The sequence below is a fragment of the Callorhinchus milii genome, unplaced genomic scaffold (genome assembly GCF_018977255.1).
Source record: "Callorhinchus milii isolate IMCB2004 unplaced genomic scaffold, IMCB_Cmil_1.0 Scaffold7, whole genome shotgun sequence".
NCBI lineage: Eukaryota > Metazoa > Chordata > Chondrichthyes > Chimaeriformes > Callorhinchidae > Callorhinchus > Callorhinchus milii.
In genome coordinates this window covers 7,135,078-7,151,659 of record NW_024704748.1, presented here as the reverse complement: position 1 = coordinate 7,151,659, position 16,582 = coordinate 7,135,078, and the positions used below count along the sequence as shown (strand labels likewise).

General features: G+C 37.8%; 1 protein-coding gene across 2 annotated transcripts in view; it reads left to right on the top strand.

Moving 5' to 3' along the window:
* The window catches only part of LOC103185871 (A disintegrin and metalloproteinase with thrombospondin motifs 14), a 73,773-nt gene extending 57,698 nt beyond the window's left edge, over positions 1 to 16,075 (top strand). For both annotated transcript variants that reach the window (XM_042336890.1, XM_042336889.1), the window contains exons 8-22: positions 2,417 to 2,560; positions 2,804 to 2,936; positions 3,300 to 3,413; positions 3,760 to 3,908; positions 4,467 to 4,642; positions 5,652 to 5,785; positions 6,281 to 6,404; positions 7,123 to 7,203; positions 7,438 to 7,601; positions 9,428 to 9,593; positions 9,896 to 10,028; positions 10,754 to 10,961; positions 12,062 to 12,191; positions 12,449 to 12,568; positions 13,848 to 16,075. In XM_042336890.1, coding sequence (XP_042192824.1) covers positions 2,417 to 2,560; positions 2,804 to 2,936; positions 3,300 to 3,413; positions 3,760 to 3,908; positions 4,467 to 4,642; positions 5,652 to 5,785; positions 6,281 to 6,404; positions 7,123 to 7,203; positions 7,438 to 7,601; positions 9,428 to 9,593; positions 9,896 to 10,028; positions 10,754 to 10,961; positions 12,062 to 12,191; positions 12,449 to 12,568; positions 13,848 to 14,458 — 2,587 coding nt within the window. In that variant the 3' untranslated portion in view covers positions 14,459 to 16,075. The remainder of the gene's footprint in view (positions 1 to 2,416; positions 2,561 to 2,803; positions 2,937 to 3,299; positions 3,414 to 3,759; positions 3,909 to 4,466; positions 4,643 to 5,651; positions 5,786 to 6,280; positions 6,405 to 7,122; positions 7,204 to 7,437; positions 7,602 to 9,427; positions 9,594 to 9,895; positions 10,029 to 10,753; positions 10,962 to 12,061; positions 12,192 to 12,448; positions 12,569 to 13,847) is intronic.
* The last annotated feature ends 507 nt before the right edge of the window (positions 16,076 to 16,582 follow it).

Below are 16,582 nucleotides of genomic sequence, written 5' to 3'. Positions count from 1 at the left end.
ATTACCTGGCCATTAAACTGACCATGGGAATATTATACAGTAGTTATATAAACATATTTAATTTTTTTGCAATGTTTTACCATGATAGTTCATACCTTACAACTCACTATAACACTGCTTTCTGACAGTGATTTACTGCACAGAATTTTTCTCATTTCATATATACCATCACAGAGCACTCATATCACTCGTGTGAGGGCCCATTGTCTCATCATTTCTTTCCATTATGTCTCAGTCCAATTTTTTTTCAAACATTTTTCAATGAAAATTCCTAAGAATGCTGTGGTTTCTCAGATGTATTTGCTTTAATGTTTGCGACATTTTAATACCAAGTTCGCAAATTATCTTGTTTGCAGCAATTGATTGCACGACTCCTATTAGTTGCATTGCGATCATTTGTCTGAGCACGTTCTGACAACTCTTCAGATCAGGTTTGTGCTTTGTGAAGCTACATTGTGTTCACTTGGATTAATTTGCCTCCCCCACTTTCTGTCCCCCTTCTCTCCCATTCAGGGTTTGACCCCAGTCGTTGAAGAGCTCCAAGAAGTTACCCTACATGAATAATAATAATAATAATCCTTGCATTTGATATAGCGCCTTATCACATCTTTGAGGCGTCTCAAAGCGCTTCACAGAATATACCGTAGAGTGAATTGACTGTAAATTTTGTGGGGGAAACGCCGCAGCCAATTACACAAAGCAGTGTCTCACAAACAGTCGTGGATTGAGTGACCAAATTACCCCCGGAAAGCGATCCACTAATCGACTAAGTAGGGTTCCTATTTACTGATAGGTAAACAGAGGCCTGCAGAGTAAGGAAACTTGCCTGAGGTTTCGCCCTGCCCAGAGTCGAACCCAGGTCCTCTCGCTTGCGAGACAAGGGATCTAACTAATATGCTACAGGACTCCACTTATCCTACATGAAGGGCAGGACACAAATGCAAGTTGTTCTAATCTCGCTCCAAATTTGCCATTTGGTGATTATACGTTCTTTTCATGCAGACATTTGCTGTTTTCTCTATCATGAAGCAATTGAGGTGCTGTTTTTAAAAGTAAATTCTCCCAGGGTTTTCTGCAATACTTTTACACCAGTTTGCTATGATACTGGCTTCTCACAATGACACCGCATCAAATACCCCCTTGTTTCTCCCAATTTGCCATAGCAATTTTATTTCACATCACTCATAGTGATTTACTGCAACATTCTCTTGTTCTTTGCAGGGTCTCCTCAGTCTTTGCAGAGGCTGATTGAAAACCTCTTCTGCCTAGCATGGGTTTATCACTGTTCTCTTGTCTTTTGGAGGGACTGGTTTCTTGTCTCTTGCACAGCTGATCACTGCCCTCTTGTTCCTTGTAAATATTGATTACCAGTTCATATTTCCTACAATAGCTCAGTTCAATATTTATTTTCTCATCCTGATAGTCTAGTAATTAGTACTGATTTCTCACAATGTTCCCACCACTTTTGGTACTCCCATTAATTCACCACAACTCTTATTCCTTGCTAGGATTAAGGCTCAAACTTCACTTTAATGATTTGCTGCTACTCTCTCTGTGGTCGCTTATTTCTCATGGATCCTCTTTTTTTCCTGCCGAGACTTGGTATCACACTCATATTTCTTCCAGGGACTTGGCTTGACTGTTGTTTCTAAAAGGCAGTCATTCTATTTTTGACTATCCCATCTGAGCCCGATGTTAATCTGACTTTTTTCACAGGAGTGAAGGCACCTAACAAATGTATTTCTGTTTGCATCTCATGATGTACCCTATTTAGAAAATGTAACACGTTGTCGCTCTTTGCCGCCTCTTGGTAGGAATTTTGCACACTGACCCTAAACTATAAACATTGAAATGCAATGTAATGGAAAACCGCATTGAACATAAAACGATTCTGCTAATCATTGCGCATGAGCACCACCTACAGGGCCCAAGTGAAAAGACTTGAAAGCTCTTCAATCTTTCCAACTGTAGGTCCAACTGAGCAGTTTGACTTCATTTGAAAGAAAGAAATTTAGCAGAGGTGCCAGCCTTGTTTCCTGAAACAGTTTAGTTTACAATTTAACTAAATGGGTCACAGATGTTGCAGAGTATAGCATTTGGTTTTTCGGATGAATAGTTGTTTCAAACAATTTGATCAGTGTTCCCTCCCAGTGCTTACTGTTCATAGATACTGAGTGGAGAAAGCTCAAACACAATTTATACCTTGGTCTTTTGAATTCTCTGGGGGATGCTTGTGGAAGAGGAAAAGGGCAACTTTCCTTTGTTGCTTGAAATGATGCAAAGCTTCAGGTTTGTTTTGAATTTACTCCCCCTTACTCGCAGTAGACTGAAATATTTGGTATTATCCTACCACTGTCACTATTTTGATTGCAATTGTAAGTTGATCTCCAAAGTGGTTTCTTTTGTATGTTAACAGGCTTGGAATGGAGCACGATGGTCAAGGCAATCGTTGTGCTGATGAGACGAGTATGGGCAGTATCATGGCACCTTTGGTACAGGCTGCTTTCCATCGCTACCACTGGTCTCGCTGCAGCAAACAAGAACTTAGCCGATATATACAGTAGGTATTTTTAGTTGTGTCTTAAACTTTTGAAAGCCTTTCAAATGTTTTCAATATTTCATTGAGAGTTATTTATGTATTTTGCTCTCTTAGATTGAGTAATGATGCATGATGGGGACGAATAAACTATTTTTAAAATAATGTTACATTAATATGGTTAAATATTATCTTCATCTGAACCTTTCTTGCGATCTCTTGTAAAACATATGCTTCCAATTTATTTGTTAATGTCCACTCTATTAGCTCTTATGATTGCCTTCTGGATGACCCATTTGAACACAAGTGGCCAAAGCTACCAGAACTTCCTGGAATCAACTACTCCATGGATGAGCAGTGTCGTTTCGATTTTGGAGTGGGTTATAAAATGTGCACAGCGGTAAGCAAGCCTTCTTCAGAGAGCTAATGGAGATTATTTTTTACATTTTATTTACATTTGTGTAGTTGGGATGCATGGAATTCTCAGTTTGGTTTGGATACTCTTAAGCACGGTGATGGGTTTCTGTACGTGTCAGACACCCGGCTGACCAAAAGAAAAAAAAAGTTATTTACAATTTACGCTATATTACGTGTAATGCTGATGTACACTTATTTCTGGTTATTGCTTTATTCATTCAAATTGATCCCAGTTTCAAAGTTTGCGCCTTACTATTGTTGTTGTGGGTGGATATCTGGTGAATGTTCCATTTGCGGTACTTGCATTTATTAGAATTTGACATTCAGGTGTTTGTTCATATTGCAGTTCCGAACCTTTGATCCCTGCAAACAATTATGGTGCAGTCATCCTGATAACCCCTACTTCTGCAAAACCAAAAAGGGTCCTCCGTTAGATGGCACAGAATGCTCCCCAGGAAAGGTAACCAGCATTCTACAGTCACCACCTGATTAATTTTGATCCAGCGCTGATAAACCTGCTCTCTATGTTATTCAGTGGCATTTCCTACAGGGTGTCAAGCTTTCAGTCTGTGAAATTTTGTGGACAAGACGTGGCAGCCAATTGTGCACAGCAATGTCCCACAAACAATCATGGATTGAGTGACCAAATTATTTTTCAATAGTTGAAATATTGCTTTAGTTTCTGGATACGCAAAATCATAGTTAATCTCCAAATTGTACAGTTATACAATACTGGAATGAATACAAAGGAGTGCAATACACATAGTGAGTCATATAGATTGGCTAACTGTGCGTCTGCTTTCCAGTGGTGCTTTAAGGGTCACTGTATTTGGAAAACTTCAGATCAGCCCTATAGTCAAGATGGAAGCTGGGGCTCCTGGACAAAGTTTGGGACCTGTTCAAGAACCTGTGGTGGTGGAGTGCGTTTCCGCAGCAGACAGTGCAGTAATCCCCAGTAAGTTTCACATTAGTTGGCTGAATGTCCTCCCGATGTGAAAGGATCTATACAAATGTAATTTTGTTGTCATTGAATGCTGCATGTTAAAAATTGACAGTCAAGAGGTTAGTTAATATGCCAGTTAAAATACACTTTTTGGTTATTTTATTAAATAATACATTATTAGATATTTTCCAGGATGCTTTGTTTTAATGTATGCTGGAGGCCATCCCGAGATACTGAATTTAAAATAAATATAATAATAATCATTGCATTTGATTTAGCGCCTTTTCACGGCATTGAGACGTCTCAAAGCGCTTCACAGAATATATTGTAAAGTGGATTGACTGAGTATTTTGTGGTAGCAACGTGGCAGCCAATTAGGCAACTGGGACTATGCTATCAATTAGGACACTAGTTTTGTATCTTGTACACAGAATTTCTAGCTCTTAGCACAAGACCAGGAAAACAGTGTCCTTAGTGAAGTCAGCATACGTTAAGCAAAAAGAACAGATTTCAGCATGACGCAAGTGTACATCTGTTTCCTTCCCCGCTGACTTTCACACTTCTCTGCAGGCCAGCCTATGGTGGACGAGATTGTCCTGGTCTTAATCATGAGTACCAAGTCTGCAATTCGGACGATTGCCCTGGGCGTTTTGAAGATTTTCGGGCTCAGCAGTGTCAACAGCGAAATTCCTATTATCTTTATGAGAATATCAAGCATACCTGGCTCCCTTACGAGCATGATGATCGTGAGTTTGTCCTTGAACCAGATTTAAGTTCATCGCTTTCGTTTCTAACAAGCTTTTAAATAGCATACTAATATTAATGTATTGCAGCTTTTATGTATTGCATATGTTCGTTACAGATTTTATGCATCATTTAGCGTCCACGAAGAAATTATTTCCCCCGTCTCCCAAACCCCACCCAAATCATTCTGACTGGCTTTGACAGAGTGACGCACAGTCTTATTTTCTTCTTCTACCAGCAAGTTGAGCACATTATCTCTAATGTTAATAATAACAACAATTTGATATAGTGCGTAATCACGTCACTAAGACTTTTCAAAGCACTTCACAGAGTATACTGTAAAGTGGATTGACTGTATTGTGTAGGCAAAACACGGTAGCCAATTGAGCACAACAGTGTCCAACAAACAGTCGTGGATTGAGTGATTAATTTTTTTTGAGGGATTGTTACTCCCGGAAAGCAATTCACCAATCAACTAACAACCGGGTTCCTACTTACTGCTAGGTAAACAGAGCCGTGTGGAGTAATTAAACTTGCCTAAGGTTTCGCCCTGCCTGGGAATCTGGGTCCTCTTGATAGTGAAAGTGCGCTAAACACTACGCTAAGAGATTCCACAATCACTTGTTTTGTTGTATTGTTTCCCAAATACATTGTCTGAACTCAGTTCCTCTTTATATGGAAAAAGTTGCTCATCTGAACCTTGATCATACTTCTTTATGGTGCACCATTATATGGCTCCTTTAACAATACATACTCAATTAGGTCTTCAAAAGCCAAGATACATGATTAAAGTGAGTAGATTGTAAAGTTTAAGACCAGATCTTAGGGTTCATAATTCACTTAGTGTTCATAATTCACTTAGTGTTCATAATTCACTTAGTGTTCATAATTCACTTAGTGTTCATAATTCACTCAAACGTTGTTGTCAAGTTTTATGAAATCATCTGCTGTTTTTAATGGGATTACTGCCACGTGTGTTTGACCTCTTCTTTCCCAATGTCCGAATTATAGCTGCTCAAAAATGTGAACTGATTTGCCAATCCAAGGAAACCGGAGATGTGGTGTTTATGAATCAGGTCGTACATGATGGTACACGTTGTAGTTACAGCGATCCCTACAGTCTATGTGCTCGAGGGGAATGTGTGGTAAGCATTCGGTGCTACAGGATTCATCGTAGAACTGTCCTTTATAAGGTTTAGAGGAACTCTGACACACTTACATAGCCAATAAACCATTGCTTGGCACCTTCTTTCACTGATTTGTTTGAAAAGTTTAGTATTAGCTTTTATTTCCCAGCTGTGTTTTCGGGAGGTGAAAATCAGTTAAGAACATAAGAAATGCTAGACGAAAGAAGCCCAAAGTCCATCCAGTTCACTTTCCACCATCGTGGCAGTCCATACACATGTCATGTCCCAAACTATAAACCGTGTTCCAAGATATTATCTCCTAAAAGAAATCTATCTAATTTGCTTTTGAAAGAATCAACACTTTCTGCTTCCACCGTCTCCCAAGGAAGTCTGTTCCATACATTTACCACTCGCTCATTTAAATAGTTTTTCTGCAGATTTGTCTTGAATTTCCCCCTTCAATCGCAGACCATTTTGATTCGTTTTCATTTATCAAATAATTTTCCTTTGCAGCACGTGGGTTGTGATAAAGAGGTTGGTTCTTTTAAACAAGATGATAAATGTGGTGTTTGTGGCGGTGACAACGCACATTGTCGAACAGTAAAAGGAACCTTTGCTAAGACTCCCAAACGAACGGGTGAGTTCCAGCTTTCACATAAAAACCATGTAGCATGCATTAGCTGACAGGATGGCAAGTCTTTTCAGAGTGTTAACTCACACTGACCTCTATCCATGCGTAATAATAATAATCCTTGCATTTGATATAGCACTTTATCATGTCTTCGAGACGTCTCAAAGCGCTTCACAGAATATACTGTAAAGTGGCCAGCTTCTTTTTTTTAAGGAATTATTACCCCCGGAAAAGTGATCCACCAATCAACTAACAACCGGGTTCCTACTTACTGCTAGGTAAACAGAGGTGTGTGGAGTAAGGAAACTTGCCCAACATTTCGCCCTGCCAGGAACCGAACCCAGGTCTCTCGCTTGCAAGGCGAGTGCTCTAACCACTGAGCTACAGGACTCCACATTATGTTCAATTATGAAATTACTTCCCTCAGTCTTTGATAGGAGTTTTGCTGAAAAGCATTTATGGCTCCTCTTGTTTTCAAAACATTTTCAAAACACGACTGTTTGTGGGACGCTGTTGTGCGCAATTGACTGCCGCCTTTCACCTATAAAATATAGTCAATTCACTTTACAGCATATTAAGCGAAGCTCTTTGAAACGTCTCAACGACATGATAAGGCGCTATATCAAATGTAAGGATTATTATGATTATTATTTCTAAATGATCAGAAAGAAAGAACGTTGACCAAAACCAATGAGAATCCACTGCAATATCTTATATGTTACAGGCATGTTCAAGATATTTGAAATACCAGTAGGAGCAAGACAGCTTCAGATTGAAGAAACCGAGCCATCGAAGAATATTCTTTGTAAGCATTTCATCTCAACAGCTCTACTCTTTTCATCTATGTACGTGCCTCAGAAAACAGTGAGGTTTGGAGTTAGCCCATATTTCATTGAGGCATCACTGTGGAAGAATTCATAATTAACATTTTTACAAAATGTAGCATGCTTGTTATATAACAAACCCATAACCTGAGGCATTTTATTTGTCCAGTATTTAGGAAAGCTAATGTGTATTTTATTTGCCATATTTTTCACAGCTGTGAAGAATCAAGCAACTGGAAATTTCATCCTGAATGCCAAGGGTGAGGATTCAAAACCCAAATCATTTATAAACATGGGTTTGGAGTGGGAGTACACCATTGAAGATGATAAGGAAATTCTTAAATCCAATGGTCCTTTACATGATAATATTGTCGTCTTTGTAAGTAACTCAAATATTAATTCCTTTACATTTCCATACAGACAGCAATGTTGAGAGTTATCAGCTGATTTCTTACTTTGCTTTTATTCTCATGAAATAGCTGATGTTTCATAATGCACATGGTTTCAATTCTAACTTTTATTTTTTTAAAAGAGAGCAATGAATGCAAATTTAACCACACATGTTGTCCTTATGACTGGGTTGGTGCCATGGAAACCTTTTCATGGAGGAATTTTAGAAAAGTCAATTTAGGCAACATTCCTTAGAGAATTAATGCTTGCTGTAAAAAATGCATTGGTCCAGATGACATCTACTTACCCAAAAAATCCAAAATGCAGGCAGGAAATGTCGACCAGTTTTTCGAAAGCTAAAAATTGCATGACTTCCATGGCATCAGGTCACTGTAGAGCACGAAAAGGAACATCGTTGATGGCCCAGAAGTCAGCTATTTTGTAGTGTAGCAAGTTGCCCTAGCTTTCTGCGAGCACGCGCTGTGAAAGCAGAAGCACTGACTGGCAATCACCAGTTATAATGCTCTGTTATAATGCTCACTGGGCCTTCGAACTGCCCAATGGGTTACAATGGGTTTTACTATAGTTACAATGGGCTTCACTATACCAGACTACTTATAATAAATGGTACAATATGCCAACTATACATAGAAACAGCAATCAAATTTTGTTGGCTTACATGTTGGGAACAATGTTTGATTTTTGGAAGCAAGCTAAGTTGGGATTAATTCAGTTGAAAATGCTTTGAATATAAAATGCTTTGAGTATGTTTTTTGAGACTGTCTCCATAGATATTACAACTATTCTATACTTAACTAGTTTAATTATACATTTAAAAACAAGTCTATACTGACCGTACTGTTATAAATCAGCTTTCCACTTACTAATAATGAATAACATTATTTGGAAATGGCAGGAAAAATGTGCTTTTATGGTTGTTTCTGTTGTGGCATTAAGCCATATTGAAGCAAATTTTAGAAATCGGCAATTTTGCTGCGGTTTTGATAATCTAAACTGTTTATCTATACTATACTTTTGATTTTGATAATCCTTGCAAAAAAGAGGATATTTTTCTAATAAATATCTAGTGAGTGATACGTTTGTCCATTAGCAGCCAAGCATCTGATTCAGTCAGATTAGTAAATTTACCGATGTTGGTGGTATGGACTTTCAATGAACCTTGATTAAGGAGCATAAGATAGAATTTTTCGTAAGTTTAAACTCTGAGACTAGTCAGATAGACTGTAACAGACCTTCTCTGGTTGTGTTCATTCCTATAAAGCTCAGACTTAATAATAATAATACTCCTTGCATTTGATATAGCGCTTTTCACGTCTTCTAGACGTTTCAAAGCGCTTCATAGAATATACTGTAAAGTGAATTGACTGTATATTTGTGGGCGAAACATGGCAGCCAATTGCGCACAGCAGAGTCCCACAAACAGTCATGGATTGAAGTGACCAATTTATTATTGGTTTTTTTCTTGAGGGATTATTATTAGGTGTGTGGAGTGTGGAAACAACTAAAATCAGATTTTTATTTATAAATGGTTTCAGATCTTGAAAATTTCTGCAGTAAATTTAAAGGAAATATACCAGTGATATTACCTTATGTGCAGGGTTTCTGATCTCTGTAAGCTGAGGGAAAGTGAGTAGGTAAATCAAAACTACCAAATTAATTCCAATGTATTACAAACTTAACCAGGAATAACTTAATTTCAGACTTAATTTCAGACTTCCACGTTTGGCAAATGTAACAGCATTTTGTTATACATTAGAGCAGGTTTAACAAAACTGAGAATTTCTCTTATTTCAGATTCTTCCTCAACGTGATGACACTAAATCAAGCTTGATGTATAAGTACATTATTCACGAAGACCTGCTTCCTGTGATTGGCAATAATAATGTGCTCCTGGAAGAGACTGATACTTATGAATGGGCTTTGAAGAGTTGGTCGCAGTGTTCAAAGCCTTGTGGAGGAGGTTCGTGGTCAATATCATCAAAACATGACTGTGCTGCTTGTAAACCCCGTCACACACCCCATTGCACCACTCTGGGAACCTTGGCTCTTGCCAACCTGCTCCCCCACCCACCCACCCCCTTGCCCTCCACCCCTCTTGGTTTGGAGAGCGTTAAGCATGGTGATGAGTTTCCAAATGTGTCAGATACCCAGCCGACCAAAAATAGTCACTGTTTGTCAGATTAACTCACTACGAGTAGTGCTTTGAGATGTTTTAACCTGATAAGGCTTTGTATTAAATTGCAAATATTTATTAATTTTCAGGGATACAGTACACAAAGTACGGTTGCAGAAGAAAAAGTGACAACAAGATGGTACACAGGAACTTTTGTGATAACAACAAGAAGCCAAAACCTATAAGGAGACGCTGCAACCTTCACGAATGCACACAGCCATCGTAAGTTGTAATATTGCTTGTACTTCAAAACCATGCAGAGAATTGCAAGTTAAGTTCCAAATGCATTTTGTAGGTGAAAAGACAGTAGTGTTGAATGTTTCTTTCTTCTGTGGTGAAAAATGAATTTATAACTTGGAATAAAGTCACCAGTTAACTGATGCTGCAGACGTTCAGGTAGAATTCCTGGTTATGATTTTTGGTATCCTAAAACTACCCATGAGTTTCCTTATTACACACTCTGTTCACCTAGCAAGGGGGTAGGAATGCCAGTTGTTAGTCTATTGGCGGATTATTGGGGTAATAATCCCATCAAAAAATAATAATAATAATTTGGTCACTCAATCCATGCCTGTTTGTGAGACTCTGCTGTGCGCAATTGGCTGCCGCGTTTCGCCCACAAATTATATAGTCAATTTACTTTACAGTATATTCTGTGAAGTGCTTTGAGACATCTTAACAACATGATAAGGCGCTATATCAAATGCAAGGATTATTATTATTATATTTGGATTTTTTCTTGTAGAACTATGAATTCTTTCATTGAAATAAACTTTGAAAGTTTTTCCCCCCACATCCAATTGGAACAAAAGCATGAAAAATTAGTGATTCAAGAGCAAAACTTATCAAAGTATCACTTGAAGCTCCACACTTATTGATAAGGCGTTTTGGCTATATTGGATTTAGTGACGAATGGTGCCTTTGTTTTCAATTCTGTTCCTTTGCAGGTGGATCACAGAGGAATGGGGATCTTGCAGTAAAACATGTGGGAAAGTGGGATACCAGACAAGAGTTGTACAGTGTGTTCAACCTCTCCATGGTGGCACTAATCGAACAGTCCACACCAAGTACTGTAATGGAGAACGTCCAGATGGTCGAAGACCTTGCAACCGTGCACCATGTCCAGCACAATGGCGTACAGGCGCCTGGTCTAAGGTACACAGATTTTACAGATCTAGTTTCTCTGTGCATCATTTAAAATATTACATGAAATATTAAAAGTATTCTAAACTGGCCACTAATAAATATACCGAAACAGTTCTATGAAAAAAAATGAAGTGGATATTTTTGGTCAGCCACATGCATAAACCCATCGCCACGCTTAAAGTATCCAAACCAGACTGAGAGTTCCACAAATGCATGGAAATTTCCCTATGTGTGGAATAAAGTGTGCACTCTCTCCTCGGACTTACTTAATGCCAGAAAGCATTAAGCACCGATTGGTCAGAGCCAAAGCTTAGGGACCCCAAATGTATACTGAGCTCCTGTTAGAGTTAAACTCACATAGCTTGTCATTGTGAGCTGCGTAAGCTTCCCACTGCTTATCCAGTTGGGACCATCCAACCCATTAGGGCTTTGCAAGATTAAAAGGAGCTGAATGGGAAAATGCCTGGTTTTCTTGTCTGCCCCTCCAATGCCAATGACCCAGGATGGCTAGTCTGTCATAAGCAGTGCCTTGGACGAGATCAGACCTGCCTGGCTCAGCAAATCAGAAAGTTGACTCAATTCCGACATTCGATTTTGAAAAATCCAGCAGTGAGAGAGAGAAATAAAATGAACATCACTGTTATCTGTTGAAAATTTAAATATGTATTAATCAAAAAACAGCAATTCCACTAGTATCTATACTATACTATATACTATACTATATAGTACCTGTTGCTATGTTCCTCTATCGGTGTAATCATTCGCAATGTAATGTAATGTGGGCAGTTTGCTGGTTGAATGTATAACTTCCTTTTTTCTGTGTATGTTGTGTAAGCAGGGCAAAACCTTGGGCAAGTTTCCTTACTCTACACACCTAATAATAATCCCTCCAAAACAATAACCAATAATAAATTGGTCATTTTCAATCCACAACTGTTTGTGGGACGCTGCTGTGCACAATTGGCTGCTGCGTTTCGCCCACAAATATACAGTCAATTCACTTTACAGTTCTGTTCTGTGAAGCGCTTTGAGACGTCTAGAAGATGTGAAAAGCGCAATATCAAATGCAAGGATTATTATTGTTATAGTATTGCTTTGTCTCACTGCAGTGCTCTGTGACTTGTGGAGAGGGTATTCAGCAGAGACAAGTGGTATGCCGAGCCAACGATAATAGCATTGGTCATTGCGAAGGCAAAAAACCTGAGACTGTACAAGTTTGTAAAATGGTACTGTGTGCAGGTATGGCAATAACTTGACCTAACCACATTGCATTGACTTCCTCACTGACTATTACCAATCTTCATGCTTCATATTCATGTTAAGCATTTAATTATTACATGGAATGCATGCAAACATATTTTATACGGTTTTAAGTTATTATAATAGTTATAATACATCGCTTTATTTACGTGAGATTAGCCTTTTTCATAACCGGGTCATAATGCATTATAAGATGATATTTAATACACCATATTAACTTTCTCATAAACTCTCAGCTCACTCAGGAAAATCCTCCGTTTTTACTCCAAGCAGAGAGAGCAGTGATCAGGTGACTCCACGTGTACACTGGGTATCGCAGGTTGTTCCAGAAAACCCCGTTCATAAAATTTCTACAAGTAATTATTTTTTTCAATTTTTTTCATCCCAGTTATGCATGAATAGTATCATGAGTTGTGTTCATTGTGTTGCATTTGATGAAATGTTGATAGCTTCACTGTCAAAGTGTGTTGAGTAGTTTCACATACAGAATGTCATACTGGGTTCAATTTATTCAGGTCGATAATAAAGAGATTATTCTTGAATGTAATTATTTTATGATATTGATGTTTGTGTACATTAATCTAGTATTTATACATTTCGCTAAATACTGCAACATTTGTACCCCAACAACAGCCATCTGTGATGATGGTTTAGACTATTTGTAAAGCTAATTGCAATTCTTTCAATTTTACATAAAGAATGATAGTTAACCATTTAGGAAGATTGAATTTCATAAGTACTCAGATTAAGATTGATCTTTAATAAAGGATTTTGAAAAGAATATTGATACCTATCTATTGCCAAAGATAACAGGCTGTCCTCTAATAGGATTTCCAATTATAAATGGATAATGAAAAAATTGCTAATGCTAGCAACTGACAATTTGATGAGCAATTTGATAAAAACCATTCTGGATCCCTCTTCACATTTACTGATGTTAATACTTTTATATAATTGAATGTAGGAAGGCTTTGGCTTTTATATCCTGGGCTTGTGAATGTTTTATGAATGGCACTGAAATGCATTGCTCTTAAGGCAGCCCAATCCAGACTTATAAATGTTCAAAGATCCTTGTTGCATACTTGGGTATCATAATTAGGATTAGCTAATTAACACTGGTAACAATGTTTTAATTGCATGAAAACATTTCAGAATAAAATTAGGAGAGAGAGGAACAGCTAATATTCTAAAGCTCTTTTTCAAAATCATTGTTTACCTCTGTTTACCTAATAGTAAGTAGGAATCTGAATGTTAGTCGATTGGCAGATCGCTTTCTGGGGATAATAAGCCCTCAAAAAAAAGAAACTGAATCCATGCCTGTTTGTGGGACACTGTTGTGCGCAATTGGCTGCCATATTTCATTCAATCCACTTTACAATATATCGGGTAAAGTGCTTTGAGACGTTTCAATGACGTGATAAGGCACTATATCAAATGCAAGCATTATTATTGTTTAGTCCAGTGCTCTACCTTGAGCACTCACATTTTAAATTAATACATTCCAATTGATTAAAGATTTTAGTTCCCATTTCATATCAAAAAGTTTCCTGAACTAATGAGGGGAGCTGCACCATGTCATTTTTACTGCATATAAATAATTTTTTGATAAGTAAATATTTTGAATTTCACTTACAGAGGAACCTTGCCTTGGAGATAAATCCATTTTCTGTCAAATGGAAGTTCTGGCGAGATACTGCTCCATCCCTGGCTATAATAAGCTGTGCTGTGAATCCTGCAATAAGAGGGGCCCCACCTTGTCAACTCCAATTCCTCAGGCTGTCTCAGAGACCACAGGTACTAGAGGAACCATCCATCCCAGCAATGTCCCAGAATTGGTGGCAAGCCCAACTACCCATAACCAGTACCAGACATCTAGAGCCACCACCACAAGAAAGGGCGAAGGAGCCCTTATTTCAGATGCCAGTACTCAAGTTACCGATCACTCTTCATCCAAGCGTTTTGCCACAAGATCTCTGGGAACCACTAACAGGTTTGCTACAGAAAACACCCATGGCTTAGCAAGCACATTCAGGTTGCCACCTGCTCAACAGACAATACGGCACAGTAGTGTGGGCTCGATAGATTCCACTGCTGTTCATCGGCTGTTTACAAATGGGGACAAGACATTGCCTCGTACAACCAGTAACAGAAACACATGGAGCTCAGCGCCTGCAACTGCGCAGAAAAGGGACGACTCTGAATCACAAGCAGACATGACTCACAGTATTTCACCGATAGCTACATGAATTGTCACCAATACAACAGCACTGCTTTCCTTTGAACTGAATAGCTGTGCTGTGTGTTACTCTCAGTGGAAATGTACAAGCCTGAAAACCTCTTGGTGTTATTGTTTGCCTGGATGACAGGTAAAGGCATGTTGTGCTAGCAGACTAAGGACAGCACTGGTTTCATATCACATCCAAGTGAGATGATGATATATGTGCAAGCACTGTAAAAGTAACTGCAAGCTCCACCATTGTTAAAGTAAGCGCATTCTGATGAAAATGGTGCTTTTTTTTAATACTAATGAACTGCGCTGAACTATATAAATATTCGAAAAAATTTCACAAATAGTTCACTCATAAAATACTTTGTGATTCTCCGACTTCTAAAGAAAAGTTAACTGAATGATTTCAAAATTATGGATTGGACTGCACTCCAACAAAATAATGTAACAGTGATGCACATAGCTCCTCAATATTTCAAGTATCCTGGTGCCATAATATGTGCTAGGTTTGAGCAATTTTAATTATTGTCTTGGAAACACATGGTCAGTACTGTTGTGGTCATTAAATGATATATTTACAGTTCGAATGTATATAATGTAAATGCCAGCATTCTACAAAGTAACAGCTTTATGTAGGGTTAAATGAATAATTGCTATCGTATGTACATGTAGTTGTCTTGTGCCTGTACAAATCCGCCTTAGATTGCTGCTTAGCACATCATTCATTCCCGAGTACATATATTAACATAATTTTGTTGCAGTTTGTATAGTTCTTGTATATAAATGAATGAGAGCTTTTAATTTTAATATTTATTGAATTGAGTAAATTTTCATTTTTTTGCATTATTGAAACAATTTATTAGAACCCGCCTCCACATCTAATCATTTTTGTTGTCACTTTTGTGTTGAATAAACATAGAAGCAGAATAAGGTAATTTATAGAACACCATTGGACATTGCCAGTACAGAATTTATGTGCTCATTACACTCAATACGGTTTTATTGGAGGAACTAGATTTTTTTTAAAAAAATAGCATTTCTAAGCTATTATTTTTCATTATTTTTGGGGGAAAAAATAGCCTATGTAAAAAGATTAAAACTCGTGAGAAAATCTAAGGTCTTGTGCACTGTTGTGATAAATCTAAAGACTTAGCCTGAAACAGTGCAATGGCTGAGTATTAACTGTGAAAGCAATACAGTCCGTCATGAGCTTGAGAAACACATTTGTGTTTTTCAGATATTTAGTGACCTCATGTTAAAAACAGTGTTTTGGATCTGCTTTGAATGTATCTGAGACCTGTACTAGGTGCTGTGCGTGACTTACAAGCCGCCATTTAATTGTTTAATGTATATATGCAGCTTGTTAGTTTTTTTTAACCTTTATTTGCTGCTGAGATGTACAGTATTTTCATAAGGAAATAGTTGAGTACAGTTGAAAGAATATGGTACTCACAGCACTTAAAACAGAAATGATTAATTGATCTACTTAGTCCAAATATTTAAGTGCATCAGCATGTTGATTGTATTGATAAACAATGTATTTGGCTAGGAACTAACCCTCTAATATGCAGAAACAATAGATTCCAAGGATACTGCTCGATTGTGCTAAAGGTGGTAATAAATGCTATTTCAGTTTCTTATTTTGTCAGTTTGTTGTAAAACTGCCTTCAGTAGCTTCACTTGTATTGCAGTGAATGAAATAGTTATTCCAAGTACATTGCACTATTCTTCAATAGAAATAGTGCTAAATGTATTTATCTTTCCAAGCGGTATGATGTTCAAAATGGCAGTCAAAATCTCACTGGAAACGTATTTAACATGTATACTTTCATCAGCAACTACCAAGCCCATCTCTTGTAACTCACAGAGTCGCTGTTCTGTCAATTAAAGTAAGTGAATGGGGTCAAAAATAATGTGAGAATGAAGAGCCAGGCAAGGAATCAAGGAGGTGTCAATTTCAATTGTGAGTATTGCTCCTTAGAATATAGTAATAAATAATTCTTGCATTTGATAAAGAATGGAACGAGAAAGAGATATTCACCCTTCAATCCCACTCATAGAATCATAGAATCTTACGGAACAGAAGGAGGCTATCAGGCTCTTTGAAAGAGCTACCCAGTTAGTCCCACTTCCCCGCTCTTTC